Genomic DNA, 20,268 nt, shown 5'->3' with positions numbered 1-20,268 from the left:
ACAAAAACGTTGAATCATTATAAAATTGCACCATACCATTTCCTTTCAAATACATTAAATGGTACTCCAGAGTGTAAATTGTGGATTTCCATCCTATAAGCGAGATATAGGCAAATCTCTAAAATTTCTAGAGAATTAATATTACAAGAGTATTCCAATGCTTCATCAATTACCTGAAAACACCGAAGTACAGAGAAAAAGGGAAAAGGATAAAATTTCCCCTCTTTGTTGTTTTGCTTTACTTGTTTATTTTGATTTTGAGACTAGGTCTTGTTCCTTGAGTACTTGCCCTCATTCTCACTGGCAAGTAAGCATTAGTGCTTACTTTTTCGGGATTCCAACATATAGTGAAGACCAGGTGAGACACCCAGCTTTATGGTCTAAGCAACCACTGGATTCTTGGACTTTCAGTTGGTAGACAGTCATTATTGATTTGGCTGTAGAATATCCTTTAATCCACTCCAATAAATAATATATATGTGATTATTATGTATAATATGTTATATATAAGTATATTGATATATTCATTGGTTCGATCAGCTCTTTTCCTGTAGAGAACCCTAATTATAATCTAAATTGAAATGTAAAAACTTAAACCTTAAGCAAAACATTCCACCCAATATACCAATCATCGATTTCTGTGTTTATGTTGTACTACAAATACATAGCCTACTTTTGTTTTGTGGTACCAGAATCAAACACAGGACTTCATGCATCCTAAGCAAGCAGTCTAACACTAAACTACATCCCTAGATGTTCTTTTTTTTTGCTTTTAACATTGTTCCTTTATTTAGTTCAGGTTAGCCTTATGCTCAAAATATTACTTCCTGGGGTAGAGAGATGTATCAGTATTTAAGGGTGATTATTGTGCTTACAGAAGGGGACAAAGTTTGCTTCCCAGCACCTGCGATTTTTTAGTTCAGATCTAACCCCAGGAGGTTTGACAGGCTCTTATGGACTTTGGTACACCTTAAGTCACATATATAAGTGCCCAAAGAGATACTTGCACATACAAGTAACATTATATGGATTGAATATCTTATATTTCAAAATATATATATACGTTCATATATATATATATAGGTACATGCAATAATAAAAGTGAAAAAGAGGTCATGAATTTAGAAGAAAGAAGGGTTTAGAGGGAAGAAATGGAAGAGAGATGTGTAATTATAGTATAATCTCAAAAAAGAAGAAAAATACATTAATCTCTTAGCCTTCAGAACACTAGGATTACAGATTTACGTCTACATACACACTAGACTTGTCTCTTCATAGTCTACTGGGCATATTTCCAGAGTTAAAGCTCTAAGAATGATTTTTATTCTATTCTAAAGTTTTCAAATATAAAGGCAAGAAAGGTTATGTAAGCAAATGAAACATGGCATGCCACAGACAATGATGATATCCATGAAATTAAGTACTGACTTTCACAAGAAGTAATTTTTTTAATGTTTGCATTAACAATTCCATAATAAGAAGAAAACATTCATAGTGCATACAACACTGGGATAATGATGTATCCTAAATAATACTCTGCTATTCACTCCTGGGAATCACTGAACCTCTGTCAAACACAAGGAGTACTATGTACTGTTGTAAAATATTATTTTAAGGTGTGTTTCATTTGTATATGCTGTTGAACATTTGTTTAATCATGCAAAGTTGTGCTGCATTCTTTTATGTTGCATTTATTTAACTCTGCGAAACTGCCTTACTTTGCCTGTCTAAAACACCTGATGGTCTAATAAAGAATTAAATGGCCAGTAGCAAAGCAGGAAAAAGATAGTCGGGGTGGCAGGCAGGGAGTATAAAAAGGAAGAGAAATCTGGGAAGAGGAGATTGAAGAATAAGGAAAGGAGGAGCACTCTGGGGCCCAACTAACCAGCAAAACAGCCAAACACAGGTCAGAAGTAGAAAGAAAGAAAGAAAGAAAGAAAGAAAGAAAGAAAGAAAGAAAGAAAGAAAGAAAGAAAGAAAGAAAGAAAGAAAGAAAGAAAGGAAGGAAGGAAGGAAGGAAGGAAGGGAGAGAAAGGTAAAATTCCAGAGGCAAAAGATAAATGGGATAATTTAAGAAAAGCTGGCAAGAAACAAGCCGAACTAAGGCCGGGCATTCATAAGAAAGAATTAAGCCTCTGCATGTGTATTTATTTGGGAGCTGGAAGGCGGGTTCCCCAGAGAGGAAAGAGAAAAAAAATACAATGTATTCTATCAATATTAAAAGATTATTTGCTAGGATAACATAGAGTAATTAATTACATATGAAGGGCTACACGAATGGAAGTAGTTTAACAATGACTTTGCCTTTTAATTTAAGCTAAAATTTTATTTTACATTGCAAATTTGCAAAAGAAAAAAATTAAGGGATGACTATAAAACTGGTTCCAGAATAAATCAGTTCAAGATTCTGCAACTCAAAAATATAATCTACAGCTCTTAAAATATGAGTCAACTCTGAAATATGTGCTTCAAATTCTATTTTTCAAGAAGACATTCCATAAAGAAAGGAAGATATTTGATTCAGGTCAAAATATTAAACCACAAACTTGTTCCAGTAAATGCACTAGCAGAACCTTCAACCATGAGACCAAGTCAGATATTGTGTTTATCTGGCCCCATTTTATAATCAAAGACAATGTACCATATCCTACAGTTGAAAAGGTGAGTCAACACATGTAGGAAATCCTAGAGTCAATTCCTGGTTTACAGGAAGACATGTGATTATCCAGGACACAGCACAATCTGGCAAAAGAATTCCTAAATCTGTTTTACAGACCTACTGCTCATGGACATAACATTTACTGTATAATGCATCAGACAGAGTCGCTGCAAGTAGGTTCAAACACATCCCCTTAGTTGTAGCACTGGTGACAGAGGATCTGTGAAAATGATTGAGATTTGTTTCAACAACCAATAAATTCTTTTTGTTTGTTTTGTTTTCCAAGACAGGGTTTCTCTGTGCAGCCCTGACTTTCCTGGAACTCACTCTGTAGACCAGGATGGCCTCAAACTCAGAAATCTGCCTTCCTCTGTCTCCCCATTGCAGGGTTTAAAGGCATGTGCCACCACTGCCTGGCTCAAAAAATTCATTTTAAGGTGACAAATTACTATAGTATCCAAAAAGCTCATACCATGTCTATTAGCAAGGAACTGGAAAGAAGACATTACACAGAGAATAACTGGATTTTCCTAGAAGAGGATGATGACTTTTGAACCCCTCTTTATAGATCTGTTCGTGGGTGTGAAGTTTTATTTTATTGATTTTTATTTAGCTGTACATTTTTCTCTGCTCCCATCCCTTCCTTCCTCCTCCCCTTCAACTCTCTCTCAAGGTCCCCATGCTCCCAATTTACTCAAGAGATCTTGTCTTTTTCTACTTCCCATGTAGATTATATCCATGTATGTCTCTCTCAGAGTCCTCATTGTTGTCTAGGTTCTCTGGGATTGTGATTTGTAGTTTTATGAAGGAAAGTTGAGAAAGAGGATATACTGAAAGAGGTCATGAGGACAAGCCGCCAACTGATTTCAAGTAAGGGTGCAAACTCCTCTTAGATGGTAGTCTTATCAAGAGCTGGCCATAACCGTGGAGCTTTGTGCTCCATCCCAGCAAAGGAGGAACGTTTACTTGAAGTTGAAAAGAGAACTGAGAAAAGGGACAGGAGAGGTAACTGAAAAACAGACACCATAAATACAGAGAAAATGTAAAAAGACATCAAAGATACACTCTGCCAACAGCTGTCTTCTCTCTAGTCTTCCCTCTTGGCAAACCTGTTATAGACAGCAAAGCTTTGTGGCTACAAAGTTTAAGAACATGTGCAAAATTACAAATGGGATGAGTTCTAAGCCAGGGATATCCAAGAAAATTATAGGTTCCCAGTGAACTCATATCATACACTATGATAAACAGATACAAAATAACACTGCACAAGAACTTAAGCACTTCCTAGTTTTGGTTTTAAACCTTAATCAGTAAATTTCTGCCTGTATTTTCATTTATTCAAACAAAAAGTATTTATATGACCTTGATTGTACACTGGATTCACCTGAGAAGATTTTGTTTAAGTCTCTTGGCCATGGAGACACTGATTTAATTGGTCTGGGGTAAAGTCTTGGCATAAAAAAAATTTAAAAAAACCCTCCCTTGGGATTTTAAAGTCTAGTCAAGGCAGGAAACACTGGTCTATTTCATCTTAACACGTAAAAGGGACAGTAAAATGACAGAAAAAAACCCTCCCTTCCTTCTTCTTTTGAAACTTGTCGATTTCCCTTAAGTCAATATTGTTTTATCTCATTTTTCAAGCATCGTTTAATTAGCAGAATAGCATCTTAGCTATTTTTAGCTCATTTTCCAACCCCCTCTTAATTAGGAGAATAACATCTATGCAATTTTCCCTTCTTCAAGTCTCTTCTCCATACAATAAACCACATCATGCTTGTCTAAATAATCAGTTTGGTTCTGAAACATTAACCCATTAAGAGTCATTGTAAATACACTGTAGCAATGCCACCAAATAGAATTATTCTGAAGAAGATAGTGTCTATCTGTATGTAGATACTTGCGTATGTGTACATGTATAACCTCAAACATGCTCATTTTTCATTTTTGAGGTGTGTACTTTCATCTACATAAAATAAACATGGTATCTGTATTCAAAACTATTGCTCCTAAATACTTCATGGATACATTTTGTGATTAAAAAAGAAAAGGACAAGTGACACACTTACTGATATCTCATCTAAATGAAAAAGAGAATACCACAAGATCTATTTACTCTATCTGATCTTGACATAGTCTCAATAAGAACATATATTCGAATGGCAAAAATATTAAATGATTGGCTTTCCTTTTCTTTTTTGTCATTTTTATTCTATCTTTAAATAAATCATTTTGTTCTAATTAACTCACAAATAAAAAGAATTTTGAACAAACACAGCTCATTTAAGGAAGCCACTCAAACACTTGCCCAGTCCCAAAGCCTGTCCATCTCAGTGAATTGCCTGCCATAAAGTTGGAATGGCAATTCTGAAGCGATGGAGCTTAACTTGGGCTTTTATACTTTTGCTATCAATTACATTTTTATTCACTTGTCAACCACAAAAAAATTACAAAACTATGACTGACTTGAAACCAGGAAAGAAAAATGTATTTATATCCTCTTTCATGATTCATGTGTCCTTTTACCTGAATTCCATCCTTTCTCATCACTTAATTTTAGCCTCTTTCTCGCCTTTCTAAATGTTACAACTCTACTGATACTTAAACAGTTAACATATATGCACATACACACTATAGGCTAGGAAAATCAACAAATAGGCTAAGTAAATCAACAGACCTTTTTCAAAGGAGAAACATAAATAGCATGTATTTTTTTAAAGTGCTTAACATCTGTAGTCATTGCAAATTAAAACTACTTTAAGACTTTACCTTACACCAGTCAGAATGAGTAACATCCAGAAATCTAAGGGCAAAGGTCGGAGAGAACAAGGGAGTACGGTGGGGAGAGCAATCCTTATTTATTGCTGGTAGAAATCAAATAAATGCAACAATTATGGAGATCAGCTTGCAATTTCCTCAAGAATTGAAACAAAACAAAACAAAACAAACAAAAAGCCAGTTATACTACTCCTGGGCATATACTCATAGGACTCTGTACCACGTAGGGAGGTGTACATTCATGTCTATTGCTGCTGTAGCTACAATAGCAATAAAATTGAACAAACATAGATGTCCAATTACAAATGAATAGATAATGAAAATATAGCACAGGCACAATAGAGTGTTATTCACTGTTCAGAAAAGTGATATTTGCAGGAAAATGGATGGGCTTAGGAAGCATAATATTAAGCAGGAACCCAAACTCAGAAAGAGAAAATATGAATATTATCCCTCATGTGTGCCTCATAGGTTACAATAAAACTGAGTTATTGTGACAAATTCTACAATGCCTATAATCAGGTGAGTTTGAGTCAAGAGGATTAGCTCAAGTTCAAGGCCACAAAGTGAACGGAGTGCTAGTGGAAATACAGACTCTGTCTCAAAGAGGTAGGTGGGAAGAACAGAGGAAATGACAGTGGGTAAAGTCTTGTCAACAGCATGACAACTGGAGTCCAGATCTCCAGAACCTCTGGAAAGGACAGACACAGTAGCTCTGGAATCTGGAATCCCAGCACTCCTTTAAAGAGATAGAGAAAGAGACAGCAGAGTCCCTGGCAGCTCATGGCCAGCTTGCCTGGAAAAATCAGAGGCCAGGAGACCCTACCTTAAGGTGGAAGGTAAGAACTGATATACACAAGGTACTCCTCAGATGACCACGTGATAACCCATGTGCTTACCTTCATATGTGCATGTTTGTGCAATGGGTATCACACATAAAGGAGGAATTCCATGGAGAAAGAATGAAAAAGAAAAGGAGGAAAGTACATCTTCCTCAGTAGGTAGTATGTTTGTCAGGCAAGCACAAATATCTAAATTCAAGCCCCAGAAACTACATAAGAAAGAAAATAGGTGGGCATGGTTGTTTATTTGTAATCTCAGTCCTAGAAAGAGGAAGATAGATGGATTCTCAATGTTCTCGAACCAGCCAGCTTAGTCTACTTGACAACCTCAGAGCAACGATAGGCCCTGTCAAGAAAAAGTGGACTGCACCTTAGGTTGACCTCTGGCTTCCACATTCATGTATACATTTACCTAGGCACCCTCACAAACATGTGCACTATCACACACAAGCACAAGTACACACTCCAAAAGATATACCATATAGACACCAGTAAAGATTAAAATGGGAATGATCTGGGTGTGCAGATTTCTGGAATAGCATGTGCAAAACACTACGCCACCACCACAAAAAGAAAGTGGTGAGTAACTGTTTACCAAGAACAAATATGATTCTGAGTTGTGCTGAAGCTTGCCTCGAAAGCCAACTGACGGGAAGCGTTGGAACGCAAATGGTTATTGTTAAAATAACTAAGCTAGTTAAGGATAAAACAATTATATTTTATTTATTATAAGGGGAAAACTCATGAAACAGGAAACGAGAAATCCAAGCACAGCAATGCCCCGCAGGAAAAGGTGCAGAGAGAGAGCACCTGGAGGTGCATACATTTTTACCTCGGGTCCTAGCAAAACCATGCCTTAACTAAGACCCACCTCTTAAAGATGATTGGCTAATAAAGTTCCCCATCAGGTGATAACTGAATAAAATGATGGTCATGTTTGTGAGAAATGCCATTACACAATAAAAGCGATATAGAATGGGAACACTGAACAGGTATATGCCTTTAAAGTTGTGCTCCATATCCTCAGGGAGAGCAAGGCACAACAAAAAAGGAAAATAAAGCCAGCACTGTCAAATAAGTAGTAGAGACAATAAGCACCCTGGGAATTCAAAGAAGCAGAAGACTGGTATCGATCATGGAAACAGCTTTTTGGAAAATCTCACGCATGCAGACAGCTTCATATAAGGATAAGGCAGAATTACACAAAATATTTATTTGAGGGGCAGCAAGCTGACCTAGTTGGAAGAAAAGAAGGTAGGAACATTTGTGAGATACAATTGCAATAATTAACCTGGAGCCAGACAGTGACAGCCAAAAATATTTAAACTTTGTCCTACAGGTAGAAGGAATCTTTATGGGTTATAAAGAAGAGTAAAGAAAAAAACCTACAATGATGCATCCTGGAGCCATTTTTTCTTGAAGCTTTTGAGGCACATACCAAGGAGCATATCTTGCCAATACCTATCCATGAGTCTGTGAATAGTGTTTGGGCAATCTGTTCTGAGTAAAGGTGTAAACATTCAAACCAGTTTACCACAATACATAATCCGGTATTGATTCTGTATTCATAGTTCCTTAAATACTGCCTGAGAGAATTACTGCATAGGAAGCTTCAATTTTAGATTTTTCCTTTTTTTTGCCATCCTCTGCCTGCACACATATCTTGATTTGATGTCTAGAAACCGAACGCACTTAAATTGTCTTGTTTGTAAATATGGATATTTACTACTTCTCACTATGGTGCTTCAAAATCACTACATCCATGCAAATATCTTGGTGCACAATTTATTTCAGCACTGTAGATGGGACACATAAAGCAAAAAATTAAAGATTATGAAGAGAAAAAAACCTTCAGCAAACCTAAACAAATATAAAAATAAGCAGCACTGGTTTAGAAGGAGAGTGAATTCACAGCACCACCACCAAGATGCCAGCCACAACAAAGACTAACACAGAGTATAGGGCAATCCTTTAACCATCAACCCCATAAGAAATGGAATTGTTTTCTCAAAAATACCCATACAATTTTTAGCTTTCTGCTATAAAAATCAAAACCAACAACACTCAAAAATGGACTACCTTTCACCCGGTAATCAAACACTTAAGTTATTGATGATTTAATTTCCTAGTGCAACAAATACTAATCTAACCACCATCACCTCTCAGCATCAAGAAAATGAAAATAAAATAAAAGTCACTCTGTAAGGCATAGATGAGATGAAAAGGAAACAAAAATATCCTAAAATGATTAAACAAATCCACCAGAAGAACACAGACAAACACCAAGCCTTACTCTGAAAAGGACTATCCAATGCCTTTCAAGGAATATGTAGAGATTATGATTTTTCTGCATTGTCTGTTCCCAACTCCTCTCACCTCCTCCCACCTACTCACGGTTAAGGTGGGGGAAGATAGGACCAAGAGTTGAAGGAAGTGCATTAAGGAAGGTGTCAATAAGTCCCTTCTGTCTGGGTGCAACACTCTGGGTACAACACTCTTTAACAATAATGCCCCTAACATCCCAGCCAGCTTCTCCATCATCCCAGGGCTGCTGGCGCCCCTCTTTCCCGCTGCCTGCATTGCCCCTCACAGTCAGAGGAGGCTGCTCGGATTCCGGGACTCCCGCCGCCCCTGCGCGCCGGCCCAGCAGAATCCAACAAGGCAGCCACGCAGTCACCCACTCCCCATCCTCCTTCCAGGCCCTGCTTCCCCTCCCCCCAGCCTGTCACCTGCTTGGGTGGTGTCCGTCAGGTCGTAGCCACTGCCTGGGAAGTCTCTGAGTTTCCTGCCACTGAGGCTCAGGATGCCAGAGTTCCCCGCCTCCTCCAGGGCCCGGTCCAGGCTCCTCACCGTGTGCTGAGGCTGCAAGCTCCCCGGGTGCCACTGCGGCCCATTGGGGAACGGCTGACCGAAAAGAGTCGGTACCGGGATGGGCACCGCCACAGTCCCGCCACAGCCACCACCTCCTCCCGCCCCGACCCCGCCACCTCCTCCTCCACCACCACCTCCTCCTCCTCCAGCCGCGCCACCGCCACCGCCACCACCACTTCCACCTCCACCGCAGCCGCCGCCCCCACTGTTCCCACCGCCTCCCTGACTCGCCGCCATGTTCCTGGGAGAGAGAATAGCCCCCGACAATACTCTGGGCCGCGAGTGGAAGGGGTTCTTAGGACGCATGCGCAGGCTGGAGGTGGGAGGGGGGCGAGGGAGATGGTGGGAAGGAACCCAGGGCCAGTGGCTAGGAGGTGTCGTGCACACAGAGAGGACGCTGAAATGTGCCCAACATTTGTTTAAAGAAAACCGAGGATCCAAGGAAGGATGCTAAATCCAGGGTCCGCTGTTTTGGGTACCAAATTCTTAGCGAAGAGGCACCAGACTAAGTAGAGGTCGCTTGGACTCTGTGCCTCCTTCCCCGACCCCAAATCTCTCAGATTGCTTCCTCTTCTCGTTCTGCAAAACAAAAACAAACAAACAAATGTGAGGTGGGGATGAAAGCACTCCTTTCAAGATGTATAGAAACAGCTCTTGGGAGGATTAGGGGGCAACTGACTAAGAAACTTATACAAATGTCTCAGGAATCATCTTTCCATGCTAATATGCTAATAGAATCATTGCGGAGAAAAAATGAGTACAGTAGTGAGAATGAGGCATACGTGAATTCTGCTATCCTTTAGAAGCCCAAAGTAGGAAAAGACCTTCAATGTTTTCAAGGGAGCTTCTCCTTACTGTGAGTCTCAATGTGCTGCCTTCCAAACATGGAAGAAGAGCTTTCTACATTCTACTCTCTTACTCTTTGAAGTTGTTCCAAGAACTCCAAAACATCTCCAGTTTCTTCTCATCACATCAGTATTGGATGATAAAAATGCTTTGATCACCAAGCAATCTTAGAAAGTACTTTTTGAAATACAGGTTTTGGTTTAAATGGAATTCTGACCATGTAATGCTGGGAATTTGAAGCCAATTAATCTTGGGGTTTAGAAGTTCCTTCTTACAAGTTAGATGTTTAATGTAAAGGCCAAGGAAAGCTGAAAGTCATTTATGAGGTAGCTTGGGGCCTCCATAATCTGACTCAATCTATTTAGGCAGATAAGTAGTGAGCTCTTTAAACTGTTGCTCTGGTTTCCACTATCTGTTGCACTCCGAAAGAGTCATTCAAGTCCTTTCACTAATACTCAATGAAGTTACTGGGGAAAAGAACCAGAATGCTTTGGCATGTCCCCTTATCTTCAACTTCAGCATTTTGTGCGTGTTAGTCACATCTTTGTGAATTTGAACAAGGCACCACTCAGTCTCAGAGAAATCTCTGCCACAAGAAAATCGATCTGTCATGGGCTATACTTTGACAAACGATACAGGGAAGAGCAAAATTCTTCTGGATGGCTTTGTGTTCATAGAGGGTTAATTTAAATGGTTGTGCTAAGAGAAATTGCACTTGCCTTGTACATGAAACACAGAAAGAACAGGACTTAAACTGAACTTTGTACTGGGAATTAGCAAGTAAAATGATGTATTAAACCCAATGGTAAGAGGTGGGGATTTAGGTCAAAATAGAGCATTTGCCTAGCAAGTTTAAGGCCCTGGATTTGGTCACCAATACTGAACAAAAAGATTCCAAAACAGTCATCTCTTATTTTTTTTTAACTGTAGCTTGTATTTTGTCACTGCCAAGGCTGCCATTCCAAGAGTGTATTCAGTAAACCTGTTTTTGTCCAAATAAATAAACTGCACCCTATCACAAAGAAATATTGTATATTTCTCATCTCTTATATTTCAAATCAAACCAAGTATTATTTGAGACTCTCCATAATTAAGAAGGATGGAGAAAGAAACTCTAAATTCCTTACTAAGAAAAAATCAGAAAAGGAAATATTTTAAGAATTACCCAGGGGCTGACTCAGTGGTAGAGTGCTTCCCTGGCATATGGGAGACCTCTGGTTTAATGCCTAGCACTACAAAATAAGTAAATTATACTGAGGCAATAAAAATTTTTGAAGTTATTTAAAACAGTGCATGGACTCCAGTATAAAGATGTCCTGAGGATATGGATCCTTGTTAAGTGTAATGGACCATAAATGACCAAGTTTAAGAAGTAAAATAATCTTCCAAAGAATTGAAAGAGATTCTAAGTAAGAAAGATGTGAAGCATACAAAGTTCTCTAAATATACATGGCTATTAGGCACAATAATACTTGTAAAGGTTTTGGCAAGAACATTGAGTTTCAGAAGAAGTTAATAGACTTAGAACAGCTATGAAGTTCAGAAAATTCTCCCAATCTAACTTCCTCTATACTTGGAAAATTAAATCTTTGTGCTTCAATGTCTGTATATAACAATAGAAAAGAATAATGCCTAATAATGAGAGTTAAATAGCATTTATCACTGTGATAGAATATTGTTCTCTGATCATACTAGCCATGAATATCTTATCAGAGTAGCTAGAACTGCATAGAAGAAACCCCCAAGACTCCACCTATTGATGTTCTCTCATATAAAAGGAAGGGATGAGAAAGATCATCAGATCCTCACAAGGATTGCTACCACTCTTTTTTGTGTTCCACTCCTAGTTATATGCAATTCTTCTCAAGTTGCATGTGGTCTCAGGGAGAAGCATAGAAGGCCGAAGGTTAACTGAAAGGGTAACACCATCTGTATAGTTGTGGGAAAGGCAGCAACTATTCTGTGGTGAGATATTTAGTAAAGTGGCTATTTGGGGGTATGCCCCCACAATCCTGCAAGTAGATCCCATTCGTGATCTGTAAGGAAGTCTAATAAACCATTGGTTCACCTAGGTAGAGATAGTCAGAATCCTTACCTTGGTCTGTCATTGGTGTTCTTTCTGAGATGAGGTGCTGGTTTACATTTCCTCCCAAGAAATATGCACACAACATCCAAGAACTATTCAAATTATCATTTGGTATTTCTAGCATTCCCAAAACACTGGTAATATGACTCTTATTTTATACATTATAGAAAGCAGTACTTGTTTTGCTTAGTTTAGTATTAGAATAGATCCAATCACTATGTAAAATGTACAAGCACAATACCAAGAATTCACTCAATCACTTAATAAGTAATATTGAGCAATTATTCTGTGCAATAAATATTCTAAGGTATAAGGTATGTAACAAATATTACTGTCCTCACTACATCCTGGACTTTCAAAAGAGATGAAATAAACAAGAATATACAAAATTTGAGCATCTAAAGGAAATTTTAGTTAATTCATAGATAATTGTGAGTAAAGAAATAATACATAGCAAGATTTTTTTTACTTCAAGTCTATAACAGGATATATTACAGTGTTTAACACTTCTATATTATCCGAGTGGACACATTGGTAACTGGATAATTATTGCCAATACTCAAAATTATTCAAGCCAGACTTATGAAATAAATGATGATAAATCACTAAGGCTGAATGACATATGTCAAAGATAATGAAAGGAAAACAAGGAGAAAGATTTTGAAGAAAATTTATGCTCTTTAAGCACTGCATGAATGCAAATGCAATTTCTGTTCAAAAGACATTTGCAAAGCCAGGATACTTTATAGTCACCACCATTTCAAATTTGTAACTACTCAGTAGTTAGAAATAATACAGAAGAGAAAAGGAACATTTTTTTCAAAACTAGAAAATTTTTATTAAAGATGAGGGTAAGTGAGTTAGAATACAGAATGTTCTTATGAATGTGTAAATTTAAAAAAAAATAAGATAACTTTGGACATAGGATCGAGGAAAAAAAACAATGAACTTAAAGTTCAAAGCATTATATAAAAGTTTTAAAAACATTGATCAGATTCAAGAAATGAAATAGAAATATCTTATCTATTTCTCAAAAACATCAGCGCAATTTCTAAATTCAGAGAGAAACTCTAAGGGTATATAACTCAGTAGTTGAAGGCTTGTCTAAAATAGGTGAGACCCTGGCTTTGAGCCTGTGAGATACCGAGTGTCATTAGGATACGTTTCAGGAACCCAAAAGAGCATATGAATTAACCTGTACTAAAATATTTTGCACCTGCAACTGAAATATTATGAGCACTTCTGACCACTCCAGCATCAATATCAATTCAGAATTAGAGAAATCCCTGAGAAGTGCATGATTGGAGACTTAGGAAAGGAAGAGACACACATGGTCCTCCTACATATGATAATCTGAATGAAAGACTACTCCAAGAAGCCCTGTTCCTAAAGAGTGACCAAGAAGTTATAGATTATATTAAAGGTGTTAAAGGTGTTATTTAAAGATGACAAAGGAAGAGTCTGAGAGTATACATCCCTAGCAGTGTACTTTAAAATAGCAATATGAAATATATGACATTTAGACCTTCTATCCTTGATATTTTAACTCAAGGGATAAGGGATCTAAGCAGGCACAGTAATTAAGACAACTGAGAAAACATGAACACTGGATTTGATATTATTAATCAGCAGCTTTTCAGATGAGTTGATTGTTTCATAGGTGTGTTGAGGTAGATTTGGTTTGGGTTTTTGGTGTTTCTACTTTTTTTTCCATTCTTGTTTGTTTTGCTCTAATTTCAAGTGTGTTTTTGTGTGTGTGAGAGAGAGAAAGAGACAGAAACAGAGACAGAGGTGTGTATGGCCAATATGCATGACACATTATGCATGCGCAGATCAGAGGACAACTTAGTCAAGTCTGCTCTCCTTCCACCATCTCTTGGGTTCCAGGAATTAAATTCAAATTGTCAGGTCTGCATATCAAGAGCTTTATTTGAGCCATTTTGCCAGGCCTTGTTTTCCTTTTGTTAGGGGAAGGACTGACTGAGAAAGGGCTGGTATCAAAATTATCATCTGACTGTGTCAGTCTCCAACGAACTAGGATTATAGGCATGAACAGTCAGATTAAATTTAAGAGATTTGTTTTTGTTCAACTTGATGCTGTTCTGTGTGTGTGTGTGAGTGTGTGTGTGTGTGTGTGTGTGTGTGTTTAATTTTGAGACAGCATCTCTCTGTGTAGCACAGATTGATTGTAAACTTGTGATAGTACCCCTGCTTCTACCTTCTGAGTATGCAGATTACAAAAATAAACTACCAGGGTGAAGGAAGGGTGAATTTGGAGCTGGGATTTTTATTTCTTGCAATGCGGGATTTGAAAACTGGGCCTTGCATATTGCTAAGTAAGCACTTGACTGCTGTGGTATAGCCACAGTCTTTAAGAAATATACATAGCAAAATATTTATAGATGAAAATTAAAAGACACCCTTTTCCTGCATGGGGATCTCAGAGTATTGTTTTAATTTATTTTAGTTTGTTGATAGTATATTAAACACACTATCTCAGATTGTCCTTCACCTGGTAGGCTCTGCTCTTGCTAAAGCCCTTTACACTGCTTTGAACAGCAATGGCATTCATTCTGAAGTAAACATTGATGGACTTGAATGATGTTTAGAGAAATCAATCAATACAGAGCACAGAAGAAAACTTTTATATGTCTGTTCTTTATTGTTCCTATCAGTCAACACTATTATTATGTTCTCTCAGAGTAAAATATCTGTCTTCTGCCACTTGCCAAATGTCCTAAGTTAGATGTATCTCTTAAACTCTCAAAATGTCACATTCCTCACCTTTAAATTGGAGATCATAACATTATTAGATATTGTATATGATGGTAGTAAAGATAATGAAATGATATTGCTTAATTTGTCATGATTATTTGTATCATTTGTTCTAGGTACATTTTGCCAGAAGGAACCCTGAGCTAAGAGAAGGAACTGTTCTGTTCCAGTACTCATAGAGAATATCTCTCTGCATCTCACTGGTTAAATGGCGTATCTGTTGTTCTTTCTCATAGTTTTGCTTTGTTTTGGTGGTTTTTTTTTTTCTCAATATGCTTTCTATACCAATAGGTAACACAACTCAAATTTCTACTTTCTCCCTCCGGTGCAGTCCCAAATATTGATCTCTGACTTTCTAATATGGTAATTTGATATCATAAAAGCATTTAAATACAAGGGGAGGTGCTTAGTCTTACTGAAACTTGATACACCATGCTTTGTTGATACCTATGGGAGGCCTTCTCCTTTCTGAACAGAAACAGAGGAGGAATGAATTGAGGGGAAGACAGAGGGGAGGTGGGGAGAGGGAATGGGAGGAGATAATGTAAAATTAATTAATTGATTAAATTAAAAAAATAATTTAAATATCTGTTCCAAATTAACCTTTAAAAAAGCAGGATAGAAGTGTTCTAAATGATAATCAAATTCTAGGTGACATGTTTTAAACAGTTATGTGTGAATTTCTTGTTTTTTTAAAATAGTTATAAATTCTTTAGTTTTTTAAAAAAAAAGAACAGGACTAAAGAGATGGCTCAGCAGATAAGAACACTGGGCGTTCTTCTAGAGGAAATGAGTTCAATTCCCAGCAGTCTCATGGTGTCCTAAAACCATCTATCATTGGATCTGATGCCCTCTTCTGGCATAAAACTATACATGCAGATACAGCAATCATATACATAAATATACATATATGCTTTGGGCTATAGATGTAATTTAGTGATAGAGCACTTCTTCTATACTCTAGGTTTGATTCCGAGTCTATCCCTCACACACAGTGCGTCTCTACAACTATATACAGAATAACATATGAAACACAAATATATATATACATATATGTTTTTCTGTAAGTAACATAAGTCTGTTACAAATTCTGAAGAAGTTTCTTAGCAAAGCAGTAAGTAAACCATGCAAGTTATTAAATTGGAATCAGTGATATATGCCTATAGTCCCAGCATACTGAAGGTGGGGGCAGGAGGATCAGGAAATTAAGGTTATCTTGTAGTCATGATGACTTTGAGGTCAACTTGTGATATACAAGACCAGATCAAAAGAACAAGAGAGAGAGAGAGAGAGAGAGAGAGAGAGAGAGAGAAATTACAACTGCTGAAAGATTATTTTATTGTATTATTTATAAGGCTGTGGTGGGGATCTAAGACAGGGCTTTGAATATGCTGGGCAAGTACTCCTAAACTGAGCTATACACCCAAGCTCACTCTGATTTTTGTCAATTTAGCTTTTGCAAAAAAGCAATAAAACAAAACAAAGAAAACAAGGTAAGATATTGTGAAAAACCATTTCAAGCCTGCTGGTTGGATTAGGAAATATATGAATAAGGAAGATTTGGGGTGTTCTTTAGTATTCCCTTGGAATGCATCATCTTTACACAATGCCTTTTAGGACAAGTTTATCTCTTATTTTTTTCTTTTTTAATAAGAGACTGAATGATGAAATAGAGTCTTTTAAAGCAAAGTCTTAATTCCTAGTAGTACAGAAATAGGAGAAAATTATGTTACCTCTAAGCAAGTTATATCTGTGAGACAGAAAAAAAAGATTACTAGAATTTCAGTAAAGCATATTAAAGGAATTATAATATCAAGATAATATTAAAACCTTAGGAGAAATACATGTTCCAGAAGGGTTTAAAGTCTATATTTTTCTAACTAAAGCAAGATGTATAAACATTTGAAACAAAAGTAGCATATGAAATGAATGCTGACATTAAACGATGAAGAATTCAAATGACATATCACTAAAACCTACTTAAATAATTTTTACTTTAAAATTTGCTTGAGACCATCACAGTTTCACATAGCACTCGATTCATATAAAATGTAGCTGGTTTACAATACCACTTTGGAGTATATACCCAAAGGATTTCAGTTGTACCACAAGGAGATGTGCTCAACTATGTTCATTGCAGCATGGTTTGTCATAGCCAGAACCTGGAAAAATCTAAATGACCCTTGACCGAAGAATGCATAAGGAAAATGTGGTACATTTACACAATGGAGTACTACACAGCAGAAAAAAAAACAATGATATCTTGAAATTTGCAGGCAAATGAATGGATCTGGAAAACATCATATTGAGTGAGGTAACCCAGATCCAAAAAGACAAATATCATATGTACTCACTCATAAGTGGCTTTTAGACATAAAGAAAGAAAAAACAGCCTACAATTCACAGTCCAGAGAACTTAGACAACAATGAGGACTCTAAGAGATACATACATGGATCTAATCTACAGGCAAAGTAGAAAAAGACAAGATCTCCTGAGTAAATTGTGAGCATGTGGACCATGGGAGAGGGTTTAGGGGAGGGGAGAGAAAGGGGGGAGCAGAGAAAAATTTATAACTAAGTAAAATCATTAAAAAAGAATCTAAATTTTAAAAGCATCTTAAATACCAAGAAGTATTTGGTTTAAAAGTTTATAGTTTGTAGTTTAACTTCATCAAACAAATAAAGACGTGAATCTCAATGGAAGCATGACCATGGCATCCATGGTAGCAGTGTACCCAAATTAGAAGTGCCTTTATTTTGTTGCTGTTTCTTTTGATGAATTATATTAATCTGTGTGTGTGTGTGTGTGTGTGCACGTGCGCACGCGTGTGTGTAATGTTGCCAAAGACTGAACCCAAGGCCTTATGTATACTAGGTTCACACTCTAAAGTGAGATATATTCGTAACTCTTTTAACTTTTCATTTTTAGACCTGGAATAAGTCACCCAGGCTCACTGAGAAACTGTAATTCTACTGTCTCAGCCTCCTGAGCAGCGTGTGCTTAAAATTCTTTTAAAGGCACAGTAAATAAACTTAAATGTTTTAAACCTAAATGGCCACAGGACCTTAAAATACAGTTTCCTTATAGTTTCAAGTCTTCTGTTTTCTAATCATGGAATTTACAATGACACAAGTAAGCCTATTAATAGGATATCAGAAGGAAGTGTCAAAGGTCTGTCCGTTAAGCAGGAGTGTTTGGAAAACAGTGCTTTGTAATACTCTAGAAGTGTTTGTTTTGCTGAGTCAGTTGGAAATCTCAACCCTCAAATATACCATAAGGTTGGAAAAAGATAAACATCATGAGGACATTTATTTAAGCTTTAGTACTTTGTCTACCATCATGGCATGAATCCACAAAGCAAGGGAATATGAATGGGTTGTGATGACCTCATGTTTTACACTACCAAACCAGGTATATATAATTAATGTAGAAAACAAAAGACTTTCAGACTTTCCTCTCTGCTGTGGTTATTTTGTTTAGGCTCTATGAAGAGCTGGTGCTGGTTAAATAATGGAACAAATAATTAAGAATTATTAGTATTTCAGAATTAAGTACTAAGTGCACCACTAGATAGCCCCTACCCACCTTGCATGCATACTTAGGTTAAACCTAAGGGTTTTACACACAGACTTTGCTGTTGAGCCACATTTTCAGGCCAACGAAAGTCTTCACTCACACATCTACTTATCTTCTGTTTCTCTTATATGTTTCTTAATGAAATTGACAACTTAAATCTATTACTTGATGCAAAAAGATTATCCAATGACATGTACACAAAGTTACAAAGAAGTTATTTTCTATCAATAGCTGATGCTGACTACTGATCAAAAGTGATAGTCTTGTCCTTGGTTTGTAAAACTAGTGATGTAAATAAATGCTCTACACTAACTCCTCTACTACCATAACCTTTGTTCAAATTACTGTTTTCTTAGGAACTCCTCAGCATACTGCTAACTCTGTCCCTTTTGCCTTTATTCTTCTAACATGTAGTAACTATGTGGCCTTGACCAAGTTATCTATCTTGTCTGTGCCTCTATTTCCTTATCTGTAAAATATAGGTAATATCTGCGAGGACATCTAGCTATCATTATCATTACTTGTTAAAAATAGCCGTCATAAAAAGGTAAATTATCTCTTATAATTTTATAAAAAACCTATAAGGAGGCCATTATTGTTAAAACAGTTTTAAAAGTCAAAAAACTAGCATTCAGCTAAGTTAGAGAACATGTTTAAGGTCTCAGCTGGGAAATGGCAATAAGAAAGTTTGACTAGAAGCGTGACTGACTCTGAAACCCAATCTCTAAACACTGGGACTGCTAGCATAACCTATCTACATCACTGTCTTTTCTCCATCCAAATTTCCTTAGTTCTTCACCTAACTCTTTCTAAACTTTGCCCAAATAATGTGATGGCCACTTGCAACACGATATGTGGTTTACACACACATATAATTAAAAAGAACATGGGTGTAAACTTAACACTGAATACCCCTCTGAAACTCTGAAGAAAATCTCTCTCTCTCTCCTTCAGGAACCATTAACTACCTGTAGATGCTAAGAGCAGACTGAGGACCCATGGCCTCTTCACACCTAGCAACAGTTAACTGTTGAGAAATAAAGGTTCTTTTCTTTTGATGACTTCTCTACAATCTTTTCTCAACTACAATCAAAGGCAAGTACTTGCCTGTAATATTTTATATATTTTCTTTCATGCTTTCCCAGTGATAGGAAGTTTTGTCTTACTCATTAATTTTATTTAAAATATTCATACTTGCTTCACAATAGCATACTATAGACATACAGCTTAATTGTTACATCTACTTTACTGATATCAAAACCATACATAGTATATAATATGTCACATGGCTCAGTCACTTCTTACCATGATCTTGCTAAGAATCATTTCTGTTCTTTGGTGAAGCAACCAGAAAAAAATAAACAAGAGCCACGGGTTCATGGACAGGCTTGGCCTCCAAGGAATAATCTGTTTGTGACAGAGGAAGACATCTCATGACCTCTCCATGTGCCTTTGCACACACACGCATACATGTGCTTGCGCACACACACACACCACACTAACGCAACACACACAGACATGCATGCACACATACACTCACACAAACAAACAAACAAACAAATAATGTTACTTCTTAGAGGAGTATTGGGAAGATCTAAATTAGTTAATATAAGCATAACATCTGAAACGATAGCTAGCACACATACAAGCGTATGTTCTCTCTTTCCCTCTTGTCTGTCTCTCTCTCACGCGTACTAGGATGTATGAGTGAGAGCCTGCAGTACTGTCCTCCTGAATCTGGTTTACCTCATGTAATATTGTCATTTCTAGACCCATCTCTTTTTCTTCAGATTTCCTTGTTCTTTATGACTGAATAAAATTCCACTGTGTATGCTTT

General features: G+C 37.0%; 1 protein-coding gene and 1 pseudogene across 6 annotated transcripts in view; one reads left to right on the top strand and one right to left on the bottom strand.

The window, feature by feature from the left end:
* Lrch2 (leucine rich repeats and calponin homology domain containing 2) overlaps window positions 1–9,685 on the bottom strand; it is a 94,272-nt gene extending 84,587 nt beyond the window's left edge. For 2 of the 6 annotated variants that reach the window (XM_048441998.3, XM_048442025.3), the window contains exon 1: window positions 9,006–9,684. In XM_048441998.3, coding sequence (XP_048297955.2) covers window positions 9,006–9,453 — 448 coding nt within the window. In that variant the 5' untranslated portion in view covers window positions 9,454–9,684. Of the gene's footprint in view, window positions 1–9,005 lie in introns of all 6 variants that reach the window. The other 4 variants (XM_048442016.3, XM_048442043.3, XM_048442007.3 and 1 more) reach the window with 3 other exon arrangements.
* Window positions 1–20,268, top strand: part of LOC125405583 (melanoma antigen preferentially expressed in tumors-like) — a 221,725-nt pseudogene that overhangs the window by 168,749 nt on the left and 32,708 nt on the right.

Source organism: Myodes glareolus, chromosome X (genome assembly GCF_982192425.1).
Source record: "Myodes glareolus chromosome X, mMyoGla1.1, whole genome shotgun sequence".
Lineage (NCBI taxonomy): Eukaryota > Metazoa > Chordata > Mammalia > Rodentia > Cricetidae > Myodes > Myodes glareolus.
This window is presented reverse-complemented; position numbering and strand designations above follow the sequence as displayed.